Source organism: Babylonia areolata, chromosome 6, assembly GCF_041734735.1.
Source record: "Babylonia areolata isolate BAREFJ2019XMU chromosome 6, ASM4173473v1, whole genome shotgun sequence".
NCBI lineage: Eukaryota > Metazoa > Mollusca > Gastropoda > Neogastropoda > Buccinidae > Babylonia > Babylonia areolata.
The window spans coordinates 45,158,602-45,180,212 of NC_134881.1; the positions used below are offsets into that span (position 1 = coordinate 45,158,602).

General features: G+C 41.0%; 2 protein-coding genes across 3 annotated transcripts; one reads left to right on the forward strand and one right to left on the reverse strand.

Moving 5' to 3' along the window:
• Nucleotides 1-1,988: 1,988 nt before the first annotated feature.
• On the reverse strand, nucleotides 1,989-15,393 carry LOC143283074 (nucleoporin Nup43-like). The gene is made up of 8 exons (XM_076589109.1): nucleotides 15,239-15,393; nucleotides 13,917-14,051; nucleotides 12,388-12,465; nucleotides 10,711-10,858; nucleotides 9,288-9,423; nucleotides 6,535-6,686; nucleotides 4,889-5,005; nucleotides 1,989-2,465 (listed from the first exon to the last, which is right to left on the reverse strand). The coding sequence occupies exons 1-8, from the start codon at nucleotides 15,362-15,364 to the stop codon at nucleotides 2,275-2,277; spliced, it is 1,083 nt and encodes a 360-aa protein (XP_076445224.1). The 5' UTR covers nucleotides 15,365-15,393; the 3' UTR covers nucleotides 1,989-2,274.
• A 43-nt stretch (nucleotides 15,394-15,436) lies between these two features.
• Nucleotides 15,437-20,957, forward strand: LOC143283419 (uncharacterized). 2 transcript variants are annotated; one of them, XM_076589656.1, is made up of 3 exons: nucleotides 15,437-15,461; nucleotides 16,308-16,941; nucleotides 19,717-20,957. In XM_076589656.1, exons 2-3 carry the CDS (start codon nucleotides 16,708-16,710, stop codon nucleotides 19,981-19,983), a joined length of 501 nt encoding a protein of 166 aa, XP_076445771.1. In that variant the 5' UTR covers nucleotides 15,437-15,461; nucleotides 16,308-16,707; the 3' UTR covers nucleotides 19,984-20,957. The 2 variants fall into 2 exon arrangements, with proteins under 2 accessions (XP_076445771.1, XP_076445770.1); XM_076589655.1 differs by lacking the exon at nucleotides 15,437-15,461 and adding an exon at nucleotides 15,485-15,616.
• The last annotated feature ends 654 nt before the right edge of the window (nucleotides 20,958-21,611 follow it).

The following is a 21,611-nucleotide window of genomic DNA, read 5'->3' on the forward strand; positions in this document are numbered from 1 at the left end:
ATCAAGACACAACATTTGGCATGTCATGGGGGCAAGCATAACACGATTTCATCGAAGATACGTGTTTGCAGTTCAGAAACTACCACCAGTTAGCAGATGACTTGTCAACGGACTGACGGCTGGATACGAGAAACAATATGGCATCCAGTTGGCTTCAGCTTTCCTGACGAATGAGCTATCCATGTATTTTTAGAGCAGTGCATCTGGCTCACCAAGCATCAGTGAACTGTCTTCAGAAAGATTAAGGGGAGTGACTTCTATTCCAAATAAGTTATCTTTTCTTTAGAGGTTTGTAAAAATTTGAATTGTACATTCTAACAAAATGATGCCATACACATTTACAAAACTGTAGTAATAATTTCTTAAAAGCTACTTTTATTTTTTTATATTATTCTTTATTATTAGTTTCTTTTTATTCTATATTTCACTCTTCAATAGTATTTGTTTCACTGTACTACATGTATATATCAGTGCAGTGTAGGAATTAAGCTGTGATGTTGCTTTAGCCATGTGTGTAGTTCAGTGCAGTGTAGGAATAAAGTTGTGATGTTACTTTTATTACACACATGTATTGTTCAGTGCTGTGTATGAAAGAAGCTGTGATGTTGCTTTAATTTGCCAGTATGGTTCAGCACAGTGTAGGAATTAATTAAGCTGTGATGTTGCTTTAATGAACCAGTATAGTTCATAACAGTGTATGAATTAATCAAGACTGCGATGTTGATTTAATTAGCCATGTGTATAGTTCAGCAGTGTAGGAATAAAGTTGTGCTGTTCCTTTAATTACGCACATGTATAGTTCAGCACAGTATAGGAAAGAAGCTGTGCTGTTGCTTTAATTAGCCACATGTATAGTTCAGTAGTGTAGGAAATCTGTGATGTTTTAATTAGCTATGTGTATAGTACAGTGGTGTAGAAAAAGCTTTGACGTTGCTTTAATATGCCAGTATAGTTCAGTGCAGTGTAGGAATTAATTAAGCTGTGATGTTGCTTTAGTCACATATATACTTCAGTGCAATGCAAATATGAAGCTGTGATGTTGCTCTAATTAGCCAGTATAGTTCATTGCAGTGTAGGAATTGATCAAGTTGTGATGTTGCTTTAATTAGCTGTTATTAGTTTTGCACAGTATAGGAAAAAAGCTCTGATGTTGCTTTAATTACCCAGTATAGTTCAGCACAGTGTATGATTAAAGCTGTGATGTTGCTTTAAATAGCCATGTGTATAGTTCAGTGCAGTGTAGGGAAGAAGCTGTGATGTTGCTTTAATTAGCCATGTGTAAAGTTCAGTGAAGTGTAGGAATTAAGCTGATATGTTGCTTTAATTAGCCACATGTATAGTTCAGCACAGTATAGGAAAGAAGCTGTGATGTTGCCTTAATTAGCCACATGTATAGTTTAGTACAGTGTAGGAAACATGATGTTGTTTTAATCAGCCATATGTGTAGTTCAGCACAGTGTGGGAATGTAGCTGTGATGTTTCAACTTCTCAAATGTCCCAGTCTTCTTGAGGTTTGTTGCATATTCTTGTTCCCTGTCTATCCAGGCCAAGAAGCTGGCACTGCCATGTTCTCTGTTATTCTGTGTCCCTTGACATCAAGAAATGTGCTATGTTGTTGTTGTTTTGTGTCCCTTGACCGTAAGAGTGTGCAGTGCTATGTTTTGTGTTCTTTGTCGTGTACAACCATCTGTCATATATTGTCACTGTCCTGTCAGGTTCTATTTGGCTTCACTTTCCTGTTCAGAATGGTTGTGGCTTTGTGATTTAAAAAAAAAAAAAAAGTGATCAAGATCAGTGTGTGAATGAAAACTGTATATACATAGAAGAAACAGAATTTAAGATCATATGACTGAAACTAAAGATACTCGACTGACTTCAAAAAGAAGCGTTAGAAAAATATCATATTCAGAATAAAATAATGTTGTAAACTTTGTATTCTGGTATGAGTGGTGTGCAAGCAACATGCTGACAAATGATCAAACAAGTCATGCTGTTTACCAGTCCTTTTTTGAAAAGTTGAAGCTTTAATCTTTCACACAAAAAAGACAAAAAACCAGTGACTCATATATTTGTATGAATCCTGTTGTTGTTTTTTTCAAATGAACAATGGGCAGTCCATGACAATATACACTGCTTTCACTTGCATTTCATGGCAGCATGTGCTGATCTCACACAAACTGCTATCAACAACCCAGCCCCATCCCATTCCATCCCTCCACACAAGTATGAGGCGAACCCTCAGCCCAGCTGTTGCATGCAGATGGTGCAGATGCCTCAGCCCAGCTGTGGCATGCAGATGGTGTAGATGTTTTCGCTGTCTGTGCCGCACAGCAGCAGTCCGCCCTCAATATCCAGGGAGTTGACAGACAGTGACTTGTTGCAGATGAGGGAGTTGATCTCCAGCTTGGGTGAGGTCTCCAGACCCAGCCAGGGGCTCTGCTGCCCCACACCCCCCTCCCCTCCACCTGCACACAAAACCACCACACATGCTGCATACACTGCACACACAGACACCAAAAAACAAAGGCAAGGCCTTCAAGACACTTGTGCTACACACTTTGTCCAGTAATCAGGAGAAAAAAAAAGATGTAAAAAAACTGTTAAGAATGTGTTCTGTATCAAATATAAAAAGCTTGGGTTGAAAAAAAAAAAAAAGTCACTCGGATTGAGCCATGCATGTTCAGTTCAGAAGCAAGTAGAATTCACTCACAGTGCAACAATGCATCTGACATCATCCAACCAAAATTAATATTTAATCTTATGGTGTGTTTTTTAAGTGCAGTGAATTAATTACTGTATCTGAGGTAATAACACCATTTAAATCATGTTCTTTTTTAATTTTTATATCTCAATCATTTAAGAACTTCTTTTAAGTCTGTGATAAAGGAGACACTGCCATCGCCTCAGACACATGAAACATGTTGCTGTTTTCTAGCGATCTGCACAAACCAGTCTAGAACAGGCTCTCCGAAACTGAAATGATTGATTCAATTTTTCTAGTTAAGCCTATCACTTCTGACTGCGGATACACAGCCATGGTTTTAGGGGTGACTGCAAAATCAGGTGTCCAGCAACTCTTTGCATATGTTTACCTCCCTTGCAAATAGCGACTGCCTTGTTAAGTGTTCGAAGCAATTTCTTGGCAAGTTTTGGCTCGATCTTGATGAGTTTGTTTTTTTTAGTTTTATAAAGTGAAAAACTGTTGAGTGTGTCAGCATGGCTGCCAGAATGCACAGTACAGAAGAGGTGGCAAGAATTTTGTTGGATTTTCCACACAACATTGACAACGGCAACTACAAAAACATGATGGAAAATGAAAGTAATGTTGTTGATCAACTGAAGTGATTCTGGTTATCCTGATGATGATTACATGCTACATCAACAGAAAGGGAGTGGGGTTTTGTCAGAAGTGGGTATAGAAAAAACCAATATTTTATCTTGAAACCTTCATTTTGGGAATTTCATCTACTTAGTACTATGAAACTCTCCAGATGAAAGCTTCAAGCCGAAACATTGTTTTCAGTGAGTTTTCGTATTGTAACATTATGTTAAAGTGTTTGTGGGTGTTTGGGTGGGAGGGTGGAGGTGTATGTGAGTGGTTATGTATAGTGTTTATGTTTAAAACGACATGATTACGCAGGAAACAACATAACTGCACTTGGGTGTTGTGTCTAATACATTTGCTAATAATTAATCACTATTTCCACCTGTAAAATAAATGAAGTTGAATTTTCTTCTTTTTTTTCTCTCAAAATAATCTGTGTTATCTGTGTCAACATTGAAGTTATGGTAATTATATTCTCCATTCATTTTCCTTCAAGAAAACATAACTTTTAGACACTTTTGAGTATGACTTCATTTTTGTGAATTTTTTTTTTTTTTAGAGGTTGGTGATTATTTTGATGTAAACATATTGATAGTGTAGTTAGTGTCATTGTATGTGCTGTGTCCAGAATTTGTATTTCTTTTCTTTTGATTGCGAACAAGAAAAATATTGTCATGCCGTCTTCAAACCAAACATACGTTCCAGCAACTGGGAACAGCCAGATTATGTTGGTTTATTTATCCATAGCCTCAGCGAAATAAACCGTTATTGATCCAGATATGACTTACTATGGGAGATTTAAACCAACTATTGGTATGATTGTGAAGATTTTTCTCCCACTATGTTTAATCCAAATTTGGTATGGGCAGACAATATATTTCTAGAGAAAACGAATTTGTTAAAGTTTACCACAGAACCACACACACACAGACAACCGAACACTGGATTTTAATGTAAAGACTCGCTCTGTTTACACAAGAAAATCAACAAAAACAGATGTCAACTACGACTTTTTTCCTGTCCAGCACATTAAGTAAAAAACCCCTCTACCTTTCAAAACAAAAAGGAAAAAATGACTGGTCTTCATTTCAGATTTTGAAATAATGAAACAAAAATAAAATTATGGCCTTTTGCAGATAAACTGTTCTGAACTTGTGAAAAATGAAAAATTCTGGGTAATTACAAGGGTTTGTTTTGGTTTTTGTTGTCTGGTTTTCATGGTTGTTTCAATAGCATTACCCTCATAATACTCAGCCTGAGTAAAATGTCAAATAAAAATTATTATTATTTTAATTTTTATTTTATTTAAGAATCTACTGCATTTGGAGTCTGATGATTACTTTCTACCACAAGCAGCTTCAGGTGTTTGGATCAGAGATCCAGTCTTGCCTCTGGAAGTAAAGAGACAGGCAACACAGAGATCCAGTCTTACCTCTGGAAGTAGAGAGAGAGAGGCAACATAGAGATCCAGTCTTACCTCTGGAAGTAGAGAGACAGGCAACACAGAGATTCAGTCTTACCTCTGGAAGTAGAGAGACAGGCAACATAGAGATCCAGTCTTACCTCTGGAAGTAGAAAGAGAGGCAACATGAGCAGAAGCATCCCAGTGCCACATTGAGCCGTCTTCAGAACAAGTGAACAGGTGTTGGGCATGGTAAGGATGGAAACGAACCTCCCACACTGCAGACATAATTTCAACAAACAACAATTAATTCACATTTTGATCCCCCTTATAACTTAAAAAAGATATCAGCATGTTTGTAATTTTGGGCCTTCAAAATGGGCTTTGTCTTTTGAAATATGCAAGACCATTAACTTGAAAATGAGTCTGTGGCCATTTTGTTAAAGCTTCTCAACATTTTTTCAGTAAAAAAAAAATCAAGAGAGAAGGTGGAGCTATAATGACTTTGCAAACAATCTGATATATTGAAATGCTTCCTCAAACACACATGTGAGACCAATTACTTTCATATGCTTCTGTGAAAATCCTATTTATGCCACATTCCACACACCCTTTCCTCTTCCACAAAGGGGACTCTCCTCCAATACATCTGATCATATGTACATTTACGAACTCACCGCCTGAAATGTTTACACTCTCTTTCTTCATTACACCAGCCTTACCAATCTCTGTTTGACAGTTCTATTTTTAAAGTTAAATTATCACCGTCAAAATAAATCAGTATGTCCCAAATTCTTGGGCACGCCATATATATATAAGAAATTACTGGAGGACTGATGGGTACACCCCCTCCCCCAAAAAAAGAAATCACTGGAGGACTGATGGGTACCCCCCCCTCCCCCAAAAAGAAATCACTGGAGGTCTGATAGGTATCCCCCTCCCCCAAAAAAGAAAGCACTGAAGGACTGATGGGTACCCCCCTCCCCCAAAAAAAGAAATCACTGGAGGACTGATGGGTACCCCCCTCCCCCTAAAAAAAAGAAATCACTGGAGGATTGTTAGGTATCCCCCTCCCCCCCAAAAAGAAAGCACTGGAGGACTGATAGGTACCCCCCTCCCCCAAAAAAGAAAGCACTGAAGGACTGATGGGTACCCCCCTCCCCCCAAAAAAGAAAACACTGGAGGATTGATAGGTATCCCCCTCCCCCAAAAAGAAATCACTAAGGACTGATGCGTAACCCCCTCCCCCAAAAAAGAAAACACTGAAGGACTGATGGGTACCCCCCCTCCCCCTAAAAAAAGAAATCACTGGAGGATTGATAGGTATCCCCCTCCTCCAAAAAGAAATCACTAAGGACTGATGGGTACCCCCCTCCCCCAAAAAAAAGAAAGCACTGAAGGACTGATGGGTACCCCCCTCCCCCTAAAAAAAGAAATCACTGGAGGATTGTTAGGTATCCCCCTCCCCCAAAAAGAAATCACTGGAGGATTGATAGGTACCCCCCTCCCCCAAAAAGAAATCACTGAAGGACTGATAGGTACCCCCCCTTCCCCCCAAAAGAAGAAATTACGAGAAGACTGATGGGTACCCCCCCTTCCCCCCAAAATAAGAAATTATGAGAAGACTGATGGGTACCCCCCCTTCCCCCAAAAAGAAGAAATTACTGGAGGACTGATGGGTACCCCCCCTTCCCCCCAAAAAAAGAAATTACTGGAGGACTGATGGGTACCCCCCCTTCCCCCCAAAAAGAAGAAATTACTGGAGGACTGATGGGTACCCCCCCTTCCCCCAAAAAGAAGAAATTACTGGAGGACTGATGGGCATCAAGGGTGGTCATGGGAAAGCGGTTCTGCCTGAGGTCCCAGACTGTCAGGGTTCCATCCTGGCTGCCTGTGGCCACGATGTGCAGCTGGCCTGGATGTTTGTCCACACACAGCAACGCCCAGTGGTCCTCTGTCCTGAAAACACACAATGGTCCTCTGTCCTGAAACCACAGCTATGCCCAGTCTGTCCTGAAAACTCTCTTTATTGAAGGGCTGATCTCTCTATTTATCTATCTGTATTGCTTATAGTTACAGCCCAGGCACGGGCTCATCTCTCATTCTTTATCTGTGTTGCTTATCATTACAGCCAACGGCTGATCTCTAGTTGTTCACTTATCTGTCTTGATTATAGTTACAGCCCAGCCAAGGGTTGATCTCCAGTTGTTTATTTATCTGTCTTGATTATAGTTACAGCCCAGCCAAGGGCTTATCTCTGTTTATCTGTGTTGCTTTCAGTTACAGCCAAGGACTGATCTCTAGCTGTTCATTTATCAGTGTTAGTATATTCCAGCCGACCACACAGGGCCATATCAAGGCTGAAAAACTGTATGTATCAATCCTGTAGAACCCTGAGGAAAAAACAACCCCAAAACAAACCCGGAAAAAGAAAATTAGGTAAAATTTTAATCATATTCATGCACATAAACCTAGAACATATTCTCTGTAAAAACATGTAAATCAAAATGCATGTTTGCACACACACACACACAGAACACTCAGTGCTCTGAAGTAACAATCATTTAAGAGCTGACCTCTCACACTGAAAACGAAAATTAAATGCAAGTCACACATGACACAGTTGTAGAAACAGTTTGGCACTGGACTTCTGAGCCAGTGTTCACCAGTTATCAGGGTTCAAAGCCCTTTTTCAACATAGTGTTGTGACTTTGAGAAAGGCACTTTACTCTGATTTTCCTCTTTCTGCCCAGATGTGAATGGCTATCAGATGTTGGTTCGGGAAGGTGAAAATGTTTGAAGGATAGGATTGGGCCCAACCTTCCCATGCTAAGCTGTAGACACCGTGAATATGAATTCACTGCCCCTTGGCTGTAAAGGCTATGGGACTACGTATGTTCTGTCATCAGCACTAAAATCAGCAAAGTATGTTCTCCAGTCATCAGCAATAAAAGCAGCAAAGTATGTTCTCCAGTCATCAGCACTAAAATCAGCAAAGTATGTACTCCAGTCATTTGCACTAAAATCAACAAAGTATTTTCTCTAGTCATCAGCACTAAAAGCAGCAAAGTATGTTCTCCAGTCATCTGCAATAAAATCAGCGAAGTATGTTCTCCAGTCATCAGCACTAAAAGCAGCAAAGTATGTACTCCAGTCATTTGCAATAAAATCAGCAAAGTATTTTCTCCAGTCATCAGCACTAAAAGCAGCAAAGTATGTACTCCAGTCATTTGCAATAAAATCAGCAAAGTATGTTCTCCAGTCATTTGCAATAAAATCAGCAAAGTATGTTCTCCAGTCATCAGCACTAAAAGCAGCAAAGTATGTTCTCCAGTCATCAGCACTAAAAGCAGCAAAGTATGTTCTGTCATCAGCACTAAAATCAGCAAAGTATTTTCTCCTGTCATCAGCACTAAAAGCAGCAGAGTATGTTCTCCAGTCATCAGCACTAAAAGCAGCAGAGTATGTTCTCCAGTCATCAGCACTAAAAGCAGCAAAGTATGTTCTGTCATCAGCACTAAAAGCAGTAAAGTATGTTCTGTCATCAGCACTAAAAGCAGTAAAGTATGTTCTGTCATCAGCACTAAAAGCAGCAAAGTATGTTCTGTCATCAGCACTAAAAGCAGCACTGTCATCAGCACTAAAAACAGCAAAGTATGTTCTCCAGTCATCAGCACTAAAAACAGCAAAGTATTTTCTCCTGTCATCAGCACTAAAATCAGCAAAGTATGTTCTCCAGTCATCAGCACTAAAAGCAGCAAAGTATGTTCTCCTGTCATCAGCACTAAAAGCAACAAAGTATGTTCTCTAATCATCAGCACTAAAAGCAGCAAAGTATGTTCTCCAGTCATCAGCACTAAAAGCAGCAAAGTATTTTCTCCAGTCATCAGCATTAAAAGCATCAAAGTATGTTCTTCAGTCATCAGCACTAAAAGCAACAAAGTATGTTCTCTAATCATCAGCACTAAAATCAGCAAAGTATTTTCTGTCATCAGCACTAAAATCAGCAAAGTATTTTCTCCTGTCATCAGCACTAAAATCAGCAAAGTATTTTCTCCTGTCATCAGCACTAAAATCAGCAAAGTATGTTCTCCTGCCATCAGCAATAAAAGCAGCAAAGTATTTTCTCCTGTCATCAGCACTAAAAGCAGCTGCTGACAAGGAGAGACGTAATAAATAAACCTCTACATGTTTTGTCATGCTAATTTGACTGTAACCATCATGATTTATGACACATTTTTCATGCTAATCTGAATGTAACCATCATGATTTATGACACATTTTTCATGCTAATCTGAATGTAACCATCATGATTTATGACACATTTTTCATGCTAATCTGAATGTAACCATCATGATTTATGAAACAAGAAAAACATCCGTACATGAAAGTCAAATTCACAAGACGATTTCGCCAATTTTATGTAATTTTATATTCTGATGCTTAAAGGCCTAAAGGCAGCTAACACAAGACTGCATCAGCAAGACTATTGTAACCAGCAGCTGGCATTTCCCAAAATATTCAGAGAGAACAGTGAAGAGAAAACAGGCAGTCACTAACGCAGAGAAAATCTGTGCTGGATCTTCTGAGTTTTGCCGCAGGTCAAACAGCTTCAACTGGCCAAACGAGTTGACCGTGAGCACTTCAGACTGTTTGAGGAAAGTGAGAGCGTTGATTGTGCAACTGTCTGCTTTTTCTGAAACAAACCAAGACAGATAAACATCATGAACACACTCCTGGAACATTTCCCAGAAACAAATATATCCATACACTTCATTACTGTAAACATAGTGTAAAAAATCCATACAACAACTGTGAAAATTGGATGAACAAAGTACAACTTTACACTGTTGCATTCTACAAAACAGACTAATTTCATGCACAATCTGTTCCACAGATTACCTGGCAAGGACTCTGCAGGAAATATGATTATTTCTTTTGTTGTAGGTGATAGTGAACATACAATTGCTAATACTTTTTTTTCTTCTTTTTTTTTTCTTTTTTTTTTTTTTAGCCGCATTCTACAATGAGACAGAGAAGCAAATATCTGCAACCTACGCATCAGACAGTAAATTCAGAAAGATTTCAAATACTGTTTGCAACCTTGGAACACAATCCTTAATTGTTGCTGCTGATGTTGATAAGGGCACATCAGCATGACAAATCAAGAGAGAACTTAAAGGTTTTAATGATCTGAAAAGCACAGCTGTTACACTTAACAAGTTATTAGCCTGTCAGTTTTCCACACTTAATGATTTATGCATATGAACTGCCACTGCCTTCTTGTTAATTAGTTGTGAACAATCAATATGCTTAACTCTTTTTTGTGGCTTATTTGTATCCTCCTTCAGTACAGTGTTATGGCCACTGCCAGAATAAATACTGTATTTCTCTCTCTGCACACACACACACATGCACACACACTATCTCTCTCATACACACACACACATGCACACACACTCTCTCTCTCTCTCATACACACACACACATGCACAAACACACTCTCTCTCTCTCATATACACACACACACTCTCATACACACACACACACACACATACCACCCCCCACCCCCACACACAATGTAAGCAGAGAGGGGCAGCCATGTTTGTGACATACCCATCACACAAACAGGGGAGGCCTGTCCCGGGGCCAGCAGCGCTAGACACCCCCCCCCACCCCTCATCCCCCTCCCCACTGTAAGCAGAGAGGGGCAGGGTACCCTGTGTGACGTACCCAGAACATGGACAGGGGAGGCCTGTCCTGGGGCCAGCAGAACCATACACCCATACACACCCCCACATCCCTCCCCGCCCCACACACTGTAAGCAGAGAGGGGCAGGGTACCCTGTGTGACGTACCCAGAACATGGACAGGGGAGGCCTGTCCTGGGGCCAGCAGAACCATACACCCACACACACCCCCACATCCCTCCCCGCCCCACACACTGTAAGCAGAGAGGGGCAGGGTACCCTGTGTGACATACCCAGAACACGGACAGGGGAGGCCTGACCAGGGGCCAGCAGAGCCAGACGGCCATCCTCTCCTGACGACAGCAGACAGTCCTGACTGTAGCTGGACACACACGTACAGGGCTTCCTGTGGACACTCCACTCCTGCACCGTCTCCACACGCTGCTGACACATCACACACTGCTGACACACGCTGCTGACACATATCATACACACTGCTGACACACGCTGTTGGCACACAGCATACACACTGCTGACACACATGACATACTGCTGACACATGACACACACTGCTGACACACATGACATGCTGTTGACACATGACACACATTGCTGTCACGCACTGCTGACACATGGCACATACTACTGACACACTTGACACATATACTGCTGACATATATGACACACACTGCTGACACACACATTTCTGACACACATGGCACACACACTGCTGACACACATGACACACACACTGCTGACACACACATGGCAAACACACTGCTGACACACACAACACATATTGCTAACATGCGCACACTGCTGACACACATGGCACACACTGCTGACACATGGCACACACACTGCTGATATACACGACACACACTGCTGACACACATGGCACACACACTGCTGATACACACGACACTGCTGACACACATAGCACACACACTGCTGACACACATGGCACACACACTGCTGACACACATGACACACACTGCTGACACACATAACACACGCTGCTGACACACATAGCACACACACTGCAGACACACACGGCACATACACTACTGCCAAACACTGCTGACACATGGCACACACACACGACACACACTGCTGACACACATGGCACACACTGCTGAAACACATAGCACACATACTGCTGACACACATGGCATGCAACACACACTGCTGACACACATGGCACACACACTGCTGACACACAACACACACGCTGCTGACACACATAGCACACACACATCAGACACACACGGCACATACACTACTGACAAACACTGCTGACACACGGCACACACTGCTGACACACTCTCCAGTGCAACCAATAAATGCAAAAGGGGAGTCTAGGTGACTGGTTCACATGAACAACGCATGTCAACCACTGACCAGTTTCTACTCAGTCACAAGGCAGACAACAGATTTAGACGAAGGGACCATATCGGGGCTACGTAACGTTCTGAATTCAATCTGTTTCAAACTCTGTGTGCTTTCCTGGATTCGTTCGCAAGTCATCAGTGTGTGCAAATTTCGAACAAAAAATATGGATACTTTCATCATCTCACTGGGTGACAACATAAGATGGGAGGAAGTTTGATATTTTGTCCCCAACTAACTCATTATGTTACTGATCAGTCTGGAAGTTTTCAGTTCATAAATTCTAACATTTGTTTTTTGGCGATTTTATTTCTTACCCATAAAAATGGGTCGTTTGTGGGGGAAAGTCAGGGGAGTTAACTGGTAGTACCAAGTGAGTTAAATATAATTGACAAGAGAAAAGAGTTAATGTGAACATTTAATACACAAAAAAACATTTTGATTCAAACAAAATTTCTGGCAGGATTTAGTTTTGAGCATGTGAATAATTAGCCATAGATGTATATGTAGTCGAGCCATGATGTATATGTGTGTGAATGTTATGTCAGTCTGTGAACAAAAATCCAGAAAAGGAACAGTACCTGCACAGCTGACTGGTGTCTGTACAACAGCACAGACCCCCTGGACGAAGCAGTGGCAATATGGTCATCTGTAATGAACTGGGATCAACACAATATGGTCATCTGTAATGAACTGGGATCAACACAATATGGTCATCTGTAATGAACTGAGATCAAAACAATATGGTCACCTGTAATGAACTGGGATCAAAACAATCAGTATGGTCATCTGTAATGAACTGGGATCAAAACAATCAGTATGGTCATCTGTAATGAACTGGGATCAAAACAATATGGTCATCTGTAATGAACTGGGATCAACACAATATGGTCATCTGTAATGAACTGGGATCAAAACAATCAGTATGGTCATCTGTAATGAACTGGGATCAAAACAATATGGTCATCTGTAATGAACTGGGATCAAAACAATACGGTCAACTGTACTGAAATGGGATTAAAACAATATGGTCATCTGTAATGAACTGGGATCAAAACAATCAGTATGGTCATCTATAATGAACTGGGATCAACACAATATGGTCATCTGTAATGAACTGGGATCAAAACAATATGGTCATCTGTAATGAACTGGGATCAACACAATATGGTCATCTGTAATGAACTGGGATCAAAACAATATGATCATTTGTACTGAAATGGGATTAAAACAATATGATCATCATCTGTACTGAAATGGGATTAAAACAATATGGTCATCTGTAATGAACTGAGATCAAAACAATATGATCATCTGTACTGAAATGGGATTAAAACAATATGGTCATCTGTATTGAAATGGGATTAAAACAATATGATCATCTGTAATAAACTGGAGGTCAAAACAGTATGATCATCTGTTATCAACTGGGATAAAACAATACGATCATCTGTAATGCACTTTAAAACGAACGCATCAGTGGCAATATGATCATCTGTATGCATTGGAATCAAAACAAACTGTTACAGTCACAACACTGTTTCTGTGCAGCATATCATTATCAACCTAAAACATGACTTACAAACCGATCTGTGACTGTTATGATCAAGGCACTGATTCAGTGTAGCATATCAACCTAAAACATGACTTACACAGTTATTATCATCACAGCAGTGTTTCTGTGCAGCATATCAACCTAAAACATGACTTACAGATCTGTGACTGTTATGATCACAGCAGTGTTTCAGTGCAGCATATCAACCTAAAACATGACTTACAGATCTGTGACTGTTATGATCACAGCAGTGTTTCTGTGCAGCATATCAACCTAAAACATGACTTACAGATCTGTGACTGTTATGATCACAGCAGTGTTTCTGTGCAGCATATCAACCTAAAACAGGACTTACACACTAATCTGTGACTGTTTTTATGATCACAGCACTGTTTCTGTGCAGCATATCAACCTAAAACATGACTTACAAGTTACACTGTTATCAGGATCACAGTGCTGTTCCTGTGCAGCATATCAACCTAAAACACGATTTACACTGTTATTATGATCTCAGTACTGTGTCTGAGCAGCATATGAAACTTAATCATGACTTACACACAGATCTGACACATCCCCAGGGTGGCGAGTTTCGCAGAGGAGTTGTGGTTCTTGCAGGGTCAGGTCCTCATCCAGGTCTTGGTTGCCTCCCCTTGCCACTGGCTCCTGAAGCCACAGGCACAACTTGTTTTCCTGAAAACAGACACAAACACAGCTTGTTTTCCTGAAAATAGACACACATACACAGCTTGTTTTCCTGAAAACAGACACAGACACAGACATAAGGAGTTTGTAATGTACTCCCAGTTTGGTTAAATACACTTGCCGTGTCAAACTGATGCAAACCAGGCCTATGTGTTTGCTCCTCTTGTGTGTGTATTTGTGTATGTGTGTGAGTGTGTGTACATGTGTATGTGTGCATGTGTGTGTATGTAGAGGGGGAAGGGGCATGCAAGTCTGTATTGTGGGTAGTGTGGGAGCTACAGAATACTGCCATGTGCATATGTATATATATCATTATATGCATGTATATATACGTGTGTATGGGGGGGAGTGGAGGGGATATGGGCATATGTGTATCTTGGTAGCTGTGGTACGTTGGAATGTGTGGGGAGGGGGTGTGGGGGTGGGGGGTAATTTGGGAGATGGTGCGTGAGTGTGTGTGTGTGTGTTTATGTGTCGGGCCTCGTGTGCTTTTGTGTATAGTGTTGGGCCTGTGCACTTTTGGTTATGCTTTTATGTCTGTGTAATTGATTATTTGTTGTATATCTGTTGTGCATGTGTGTGTGTGTGTGTGTGTGTGTGTGTGTGTGTGTGTTTATTCACACTGATTTGCTTATCTATCTATTTATTTATTATTTTTGTTATCACTTTTTTACAAACACTTGTTATTTTTTTCTTTATAAATCTGCCTTCTTTTTATGTTATTCGTTTATTTATTTATTTGTTTGAATTTATTCATTAATTTAATTATGTATCCATTTATTTGTTTATGCTATTTTCCCTCGAGGTCTGACTATGCTGGTCAAGCACCTGCTTAGCAGGCGGGGTGTAGCGTCCATGGATTTGTCCGAACGCAGTGACGCCTCCTTCAGTAACTGAACTGAACACTACACACTTTTCCCGAATCTGGACAAAGCAGAGCACTGAACAATGAGACACACTTTCAAAGACAGAAGAAAATGGAAGAAAAAATACACGCACAAACTATATTCCAGAAGCTGCCTCTGTTTGCTTTGACTACACTAGTCATGACACTGTCAGTTAAAACGAAAATTTAGTTTGATCTCCGGTCTATCCGATGTTTCATGTCATCCACAGCCCAACGGCGCGAACCTTAGCATTAAAGTACCAGTAAACTCAAACCCTGATTTTGTTACCTCGTCATCCCAGCTCCCAGTTGCAAAGGTGTTTGATGACTGGACTGACTGCTTCTTCCTTGGACGCCATCGAATTTTACTTATTTTCTGAGAAACAAATTTCACGTTTATTTGCGGCCGCTCCATGCTTCTGCTTTTTTTAACTTGAGTTTTGTGCCTTCCCTCCCTTGGCCGATTCCCCAAGTTCGACAACTCTAACAACACCAACAAACCACGGACTTCAGTAAGTCATGAACATAAACAGTTAGGGTTTGGGTTATCCCTGAATAATAAATTCCATTTTTCGTTCGTGGTCAAACACACACACACACACACACTTCAAAGACATCACTCCATCCCTGAATGGTCAGCTCGAAGGAGTTCGTGAAACTCCTGGATGTATGTGACACTCCTGTCAGATAAATTATCAACACAAACTGTTGACCCACCAATATTTATTTTGGTGAACTGCACGAAGTCGAATGAATCTGCAGATTACCGGAGACTTTGTTAAAGCACGTGGAACTTCACTCAACACATTCTGTGTTTTGTGTGTTATGATGTGTTTATCATCAACACATTGTTTTGTGTGTTAGGATGTGTTTATCATTCAACACATATTGTGTTTTGTGTGTTGTCACGTGTTTATCATCAACACATATTGTGTTTTGTGTGTTATGATGTGTTTATCATTCAACACATATTGTGTTTTGTGTGTTAGGATGTGTTTATCATCAACACATATTGTATTTTGTGTGTTAGGATGTATTTATCATTCAACACATATTGTGTTTTGTGTGTGAGGATGTATTTATCATTCAACACATACTGTGTTTTGTTTGTTATCATGTGTTTATCATTCAAGACATAATGTGTTTTGTGTTTATCATCAACAAATGTTGTGTTTTGTGTGTAATAGTGTGTTTATCATCACACACATCATGTTTTGTGTGTTATGATGTGTTTATCATCTACACAGATTGTGTTTTGTGTGTTATCATGTGTTTGCAATCCAACACACTTCATGTTTTTTTGTTGTTGTTTTTTTCTGTAATGTGTTTATAATTCAAGATGTTTTGTGTTTTGACAGATCTTCTTCTCCTTCTTCTTCTGTGTTCTTGGGCTGCAATTCCCACGTTGACTTATATGTACACAAGTGGGCTTTTACGTGTATGACCGTTTTTATCCTACCATGTAGGCAGCCATACTCCGTTTTTGGGTGTGCGCATGTTGGGTATGTTTTTGCTTTTGTAACCCACCGAACGCTGACATAGATTACAGGATCTTTAACGAGCGTATTTGATCTTTTGCTTGCATATACACACAGAGGTGGTTCAGGCACTAGCAGGTCTGCACATATGTTGACCTGGGAGATCAGAAAAATCTCCACCCTCGGACTGAAAGTCCAACGCTTTAACCACTCAGCTATTGCGCCCATCGTGTTTTGACATATCAACCTGAGCAAAGACAGCAGCCAGCCACACAGCACCATGCCACACAAAGCAGTGAACTGGGAGGCCACAGAGGCAGACACAGGAACGGAAGGCAGTCTGGATGAGAAGCAGCAGACAGTGGTGGATGTGAGCCAGTTTATAGAACACCACAACTCTGAGACAGCGGTGCTAAGTTTTGCTGTGGAGGAACATCAGAGAAACACTGAAGCCAATCCAGATCGGGAGAACACCCATATCCTGCCTGTCTTGGTCCGACGTGTGAGCTCACAGGTCTGTTGGTGTACCTTGGACAGTGTGTGTATGCAAATGTTAGTACAGGTCTGTTGGTGTACCTTGGACAGTGTGTGTATGCAAATGTTAGTACAGGTCTGTTGGTGTACCTTGGACAGTGTGTGTATGCAAATGTTAGTACAGGTCTGTTGGTGTACCTTGGACAGTGTGTGTATGCAAATGTTAGTACAGGTCTGTTGGTGTACCTTGGACAGTGTGTGTATACAAATGTTAGTACAGGTATGTTGGTGTACCTTGGACAGTGTGTGTATACAAATGTTAGTACAGGTATGTTGGTGTACCTTGGACAGTGTGTGTATACAAAGGTTAGTACAGGTGTGTTGGTGTACCTTGGACATTGTATGTACACAAAGGTTACTACAGGTCTGTTGGTGCACCTTGGTCAGTGGACTGACACAAAGGTTACTTTTCTGTTGTTACACATTTTCCATATTCCTGTCCATCATTTTTTAATGATTCTTTGAATCCATAGATATGATATGAATACTGTTTGACTCCAGTTATATACTATATTTTCAGCAGCAAGGGTTGGATCAGGTTAAAACTTCACACAGACTATCTTCTAGGCGTTCACATACTGTGATAAATGCCTAATACCTTGGTTTGGTAAAACTTCACACATACTGTGATAAATCATTAAATGCATGATACCTTGGTTTGTTAAAACATCACTCCGGATATCTTCTTGGTGTTCACATACTGTGACAAATGCATGATACAAAACTTCACACATACTGTGATAAATGTATGGTACCTTGGTTTGTTAAAACTTCACACATACTGAGACAAATGCATGATACCTTTTACATGTTAAAACTTCACACGTACTGTGATAGATGCATGATGCCTTGGTTTGCTAAAACTTCACACATACTGTGATAAATGCATGGTTTGTATTTGTATTACTCTTTTTTGTCACAACAGATTTCTCTTTGTGAAATTTGTGCTGTTCTCCGCAGGGAGAGCACATCACTACACTGAGAGCGTCACCCATTTTTTCCTAACAAAGTAGATTTATCTACAGAATTTTGCCAGGGACAAGGCTTTTGTTGAAAATACTGGTGACTGTGCCATGATTCGAACCAGTGCGCTCAGATTCTCTTGCTTCCTAGGCAGATCAGTTACTTCTAGGCCATTTCTCTACTCTGTAAAAAACAGATATGTAACACTGTAAGATAATAAAAATGAGATAAAACGATTCACCACCCACATATTATTCACAACCACAGCACAAAAAAATGGCACATCAAACACACACGCACACCACCCACCCCACCCCCACTCCCCCTCCACACACACACGCACACTCCCACCCCCACACTCATACACTACCACCACCACAAATAAGTCTACCTAAAAGCTAAAAACGACACAGAGAATCAACAGAGATAAACAAACAAAAGTAAAATTGAGATGAACTGCAGACTGTACACACAGAATAAAATTCATCTACTTGAGTAAAATAAAATATCACAGACACTTTGCGTAAAAGTAACCAATTCAAAAAAATATTATAAGCATATGAAGTGATAATTAATCACACTTTTCCACTCAACCACGCAACGCGTATACAATCAGTATTTAACATGCACGTCATTACTCATGATCACAGCAGGGAAAGCACTAGAAGTTAAAGTTCGATAATGAATGGGTTGTTAACGACATGAATACAAAGACTGACAACAGTAAAAAAAAAAATTTTTTAAACCCCCCAAAACAATGATCTCAGTACAATAGGACATACCTGTGTGCATGTGTCATATGAAGAGAAAGATATTCATTGTTCATTGTTTTGTTGAAACAGATATGTCTTTAAAGCTTTTTTGATAGTTTGTTTTGATCTGATGTGGCAAATGCAAAGTGGCAGTGAGTTTCACTGCCTTGGTGCAGTGAAAGAAAAAGTGCATTCTCCAGATATGTTTGTACAGGTCTTTGGTATCCATAGAATTAGTTTATCTGTGGGTGAATGAAGTGGCTGAGAAGGCAAGCAGACAGAAAGAAGATCGGAAATATAGTCTGGTGAAGAATCTGAGAAGAAACTATGGCAAAACAGAGATTTTTTTTATGGTGTATGCCTGCTTAAACAGGGAGCCAGTGTAAGGGTCTAAGTAGAGGCGTCACGTGGCCTCATTCCTTTGCTTTGAGGACAAGTCTTGCAGCTGAGTTCTGTACCTTTTGCAACCTGTCCAAGAATCGATTAGGACAGCCAGCAAGAAAAGCATTGCCTTGACAGGACAAAAGCACAAACAACATTTTCCAACATTTTAACAAACTAAGTAGGTAAAGATTTATTGAATGAATATATGCATGAACATATGCTAATGTTTCCATGTTTTGACACTTTTAGCCAAAACAAAGAAGCCAAAGACTGAAGAGTGTGAATATGTGCTGTTGTGCACCAGGTCCTGTGTATCTACACATATGCCAACTGTGTAAACTGACACGCCTCATTAAAAGACACTTGTTAAAGCCTCCACAGTGAACGTGACAGCTTGTAAAAGCAAAAATAATTTTGTTGTTGTTACTAATATTTAAAAAAAGGAAATAATTGTGAACCACATGAACACATTAAAACTGCTGCACAACCCTGTCATTGCAGACTGCATCATACCTTCACCATTGTTTCATTTCTGAAACCATTGCAGACTGCATAATACCTTGACCATTATTTCTTTTCCTGTCATTGCAGACTGCATCATACCTTCACCATTATTTCATTTCCTGTCATTTTGCTCTCCCCTGATCTGATTCCAGGAGTTGCTGCCTGGCCCATTCCAGTCCACCAACCAGCTGCTGTGTGCCTCCTACCTGTCGGCGCTGTGCTGCCTGTGCATTGGGGTCTTTGCTGTGCACTGCGCCTGGGAAGCCAAAGAGAAACGCAACAGCGGAATGTTGTCCAGTGCTGCCAGCTATGCCAACCAGTCCTACTGCTCAATGAAGTGGGCAGTGGTGGTAGGTGTGATTTTCTTGCTGGCAGGGACAGTGTTTGTAGTTTTGGAGTTCTGCACAGACTTGCTGTGACAGGTCTGGGCTGCAGCCTAAAACTTTCAGTAAAAGGCCTAAACTTTGACTGTGTAAGGACCTACTTCAATAGTTGAATGAAAGGCCCAAACTTTGTGCAAGGACCTACCTCAGTGGATGAATGAAAGGCCCAAACTTTGTGTAAGGACTTACCTCAGTGGTTGAATGCCTTTTGGGTCAGCAGATGACTGAAATGTTAACTTTGTAATTCCTGTCTTGCATCTGAAAGGGAATCAGGAAGTGTTTACATCAGAGCCAAACAGAGCAAGATGTTTCAAGGGGTAAGAGGAGTGTGTGAAGAGGGGACTTTGTTTGAAACTGGTTGAACTTGTGAATCAGTATACTTCTGTACCCATTGTGTGTGAAGCTGGTCAAACTTGTGAATCAGTATACTGCTGTACCCATTGTTTGAAACTGGTCAAACTTGTGAATCAGTATACTTCTATGCCCATTGTTTGAAAGTATGGCATCTAATGTTATTTATTGTGTTGCATGATGTAAATCAATGTACGTCTGTACCCGTGTGTTTGCAACAAAGGAAGAAGGTTGAAGATGGAGGATCAAAACCACTCCTACTGAGTAAGAAGATTCCAGCGAAACATCAGTACTGCTGTACAGTGATGAGAGGTGGAGGAATACAAAGACTACCGTAAACAAGGTGCAGACATTGATCAACAGCTGTCTGAGAAGAATTCCTCAGATCCATTGGCCACGAGACCTCCAGACAGAGAACAAGATTTGCCTTACCTGGATCCAGACAGGCCAAGGCACAGGATAGGGGGCTATGGAGGTGTCTTGTTGGGAGCTATGGAGGTGTCTTGTTGGGAGCTATGGAGATGTCTTGGGAGCTATGGAGGTGTCTTGTTGGGGGCTATGGAGGTGTCTTGGGGGCTATGGAGGTGTCTTGTTGGGGGCTATGAGGGTGTCTTGTTGGGAGCTAATTAGGTGTCTTGTTGGGAGCTAATTAGGTGTTTTGTTGGGAGCTATGGAGGTGTCTTGTTGGGGGCTATGGAGGTGTCATGTTGGGGGCTATGGAGGTGTCTTGTTGGGGGCTATGGAGATGTTGGGGGCTATGGAGGTGTCTTGTTGGGGGCTATCTGGGTGTCTTGTTGGGAGCTAATGAGGTGTTTTGTTGGGAGCTAATGAGGTGTTTTGTTGGGAGCTAATGAGGTGTTTTGTTGGGGGCTATGGAGATGTTGGGGGCTATGGAGGTGTTTTGTTGGGGGCTATAGAGGTGTCTTGTTGGGGGCTATGGAGATGTTGGGGGCTATGGAGGTGTTTTGTTGGGGGCTATGGAGGTGTCTTGTTGGGGGCTATGGAGATGTTGGGGGCTATGGAGATGTTGGGGGCTATGTGGGTGTCTTGTTGGGAGCTAATGAGGTGTCTTATTGGGGGCTATGGAGGTGTCTTGTTTGGAGCTAATGAGGTGTCTTATTGGGGGCTGTGGAGGTGTCTTGTTGGGAGCTAATGAGGTGTCTTATTGGAGGTGTATTATTGGGGGCTATGGGGTGTCTTGTTGGGGCCTATTGGGGTGTCTTGTTGGGGGCTATTCGGGTGTCTTTTGGGGGGCTATGAAGTTGTTATGTTCAGAGCGAATGAGGTGTCTTGGGGGCTATGGAGGTGTCTTA

Excerpts from the sequence above, each read along its gene's own strand:
- LOC143283419 (XM_076589656.1), top strand. The coding sequence starts at position 16,708 with ATGCCACACAAAGCAGTGAACTGGGAGGCCACAGAGGCAGACACAGGA. Across the intron at positions 16,942-19,716 it reads TCCGACGTGTGAGCTCACAG|GAGTTGCTGCCTGGCCCATT; the intron begins GTCTGTTGGTGT and ends ATCTGATTCCAG.
- LOC143283074 (XM_076589109.1), bottom strand. The coding sequence starts at position 15,364 with ATGGAGCGGCCGCAAATAAACGTGAAATTTGTTTCTCAGAAAATAAGT. Across the intron at positions 12,466-13,916 it reads GGGATGTGTCAGATCTGTGT|TTCATTACAGATGACCATAT; the intron begins GTAAGTCATGAT and ends TGTTGATCCCAG. Across the intron at positions 9,424-10,710 it reads CTCCCCTGTCCGTGTTCTGG|AAAAAGCAGACAGTTGCACA; the intron begins GTATGTCACACA and ends GGTTTGTTTCAG.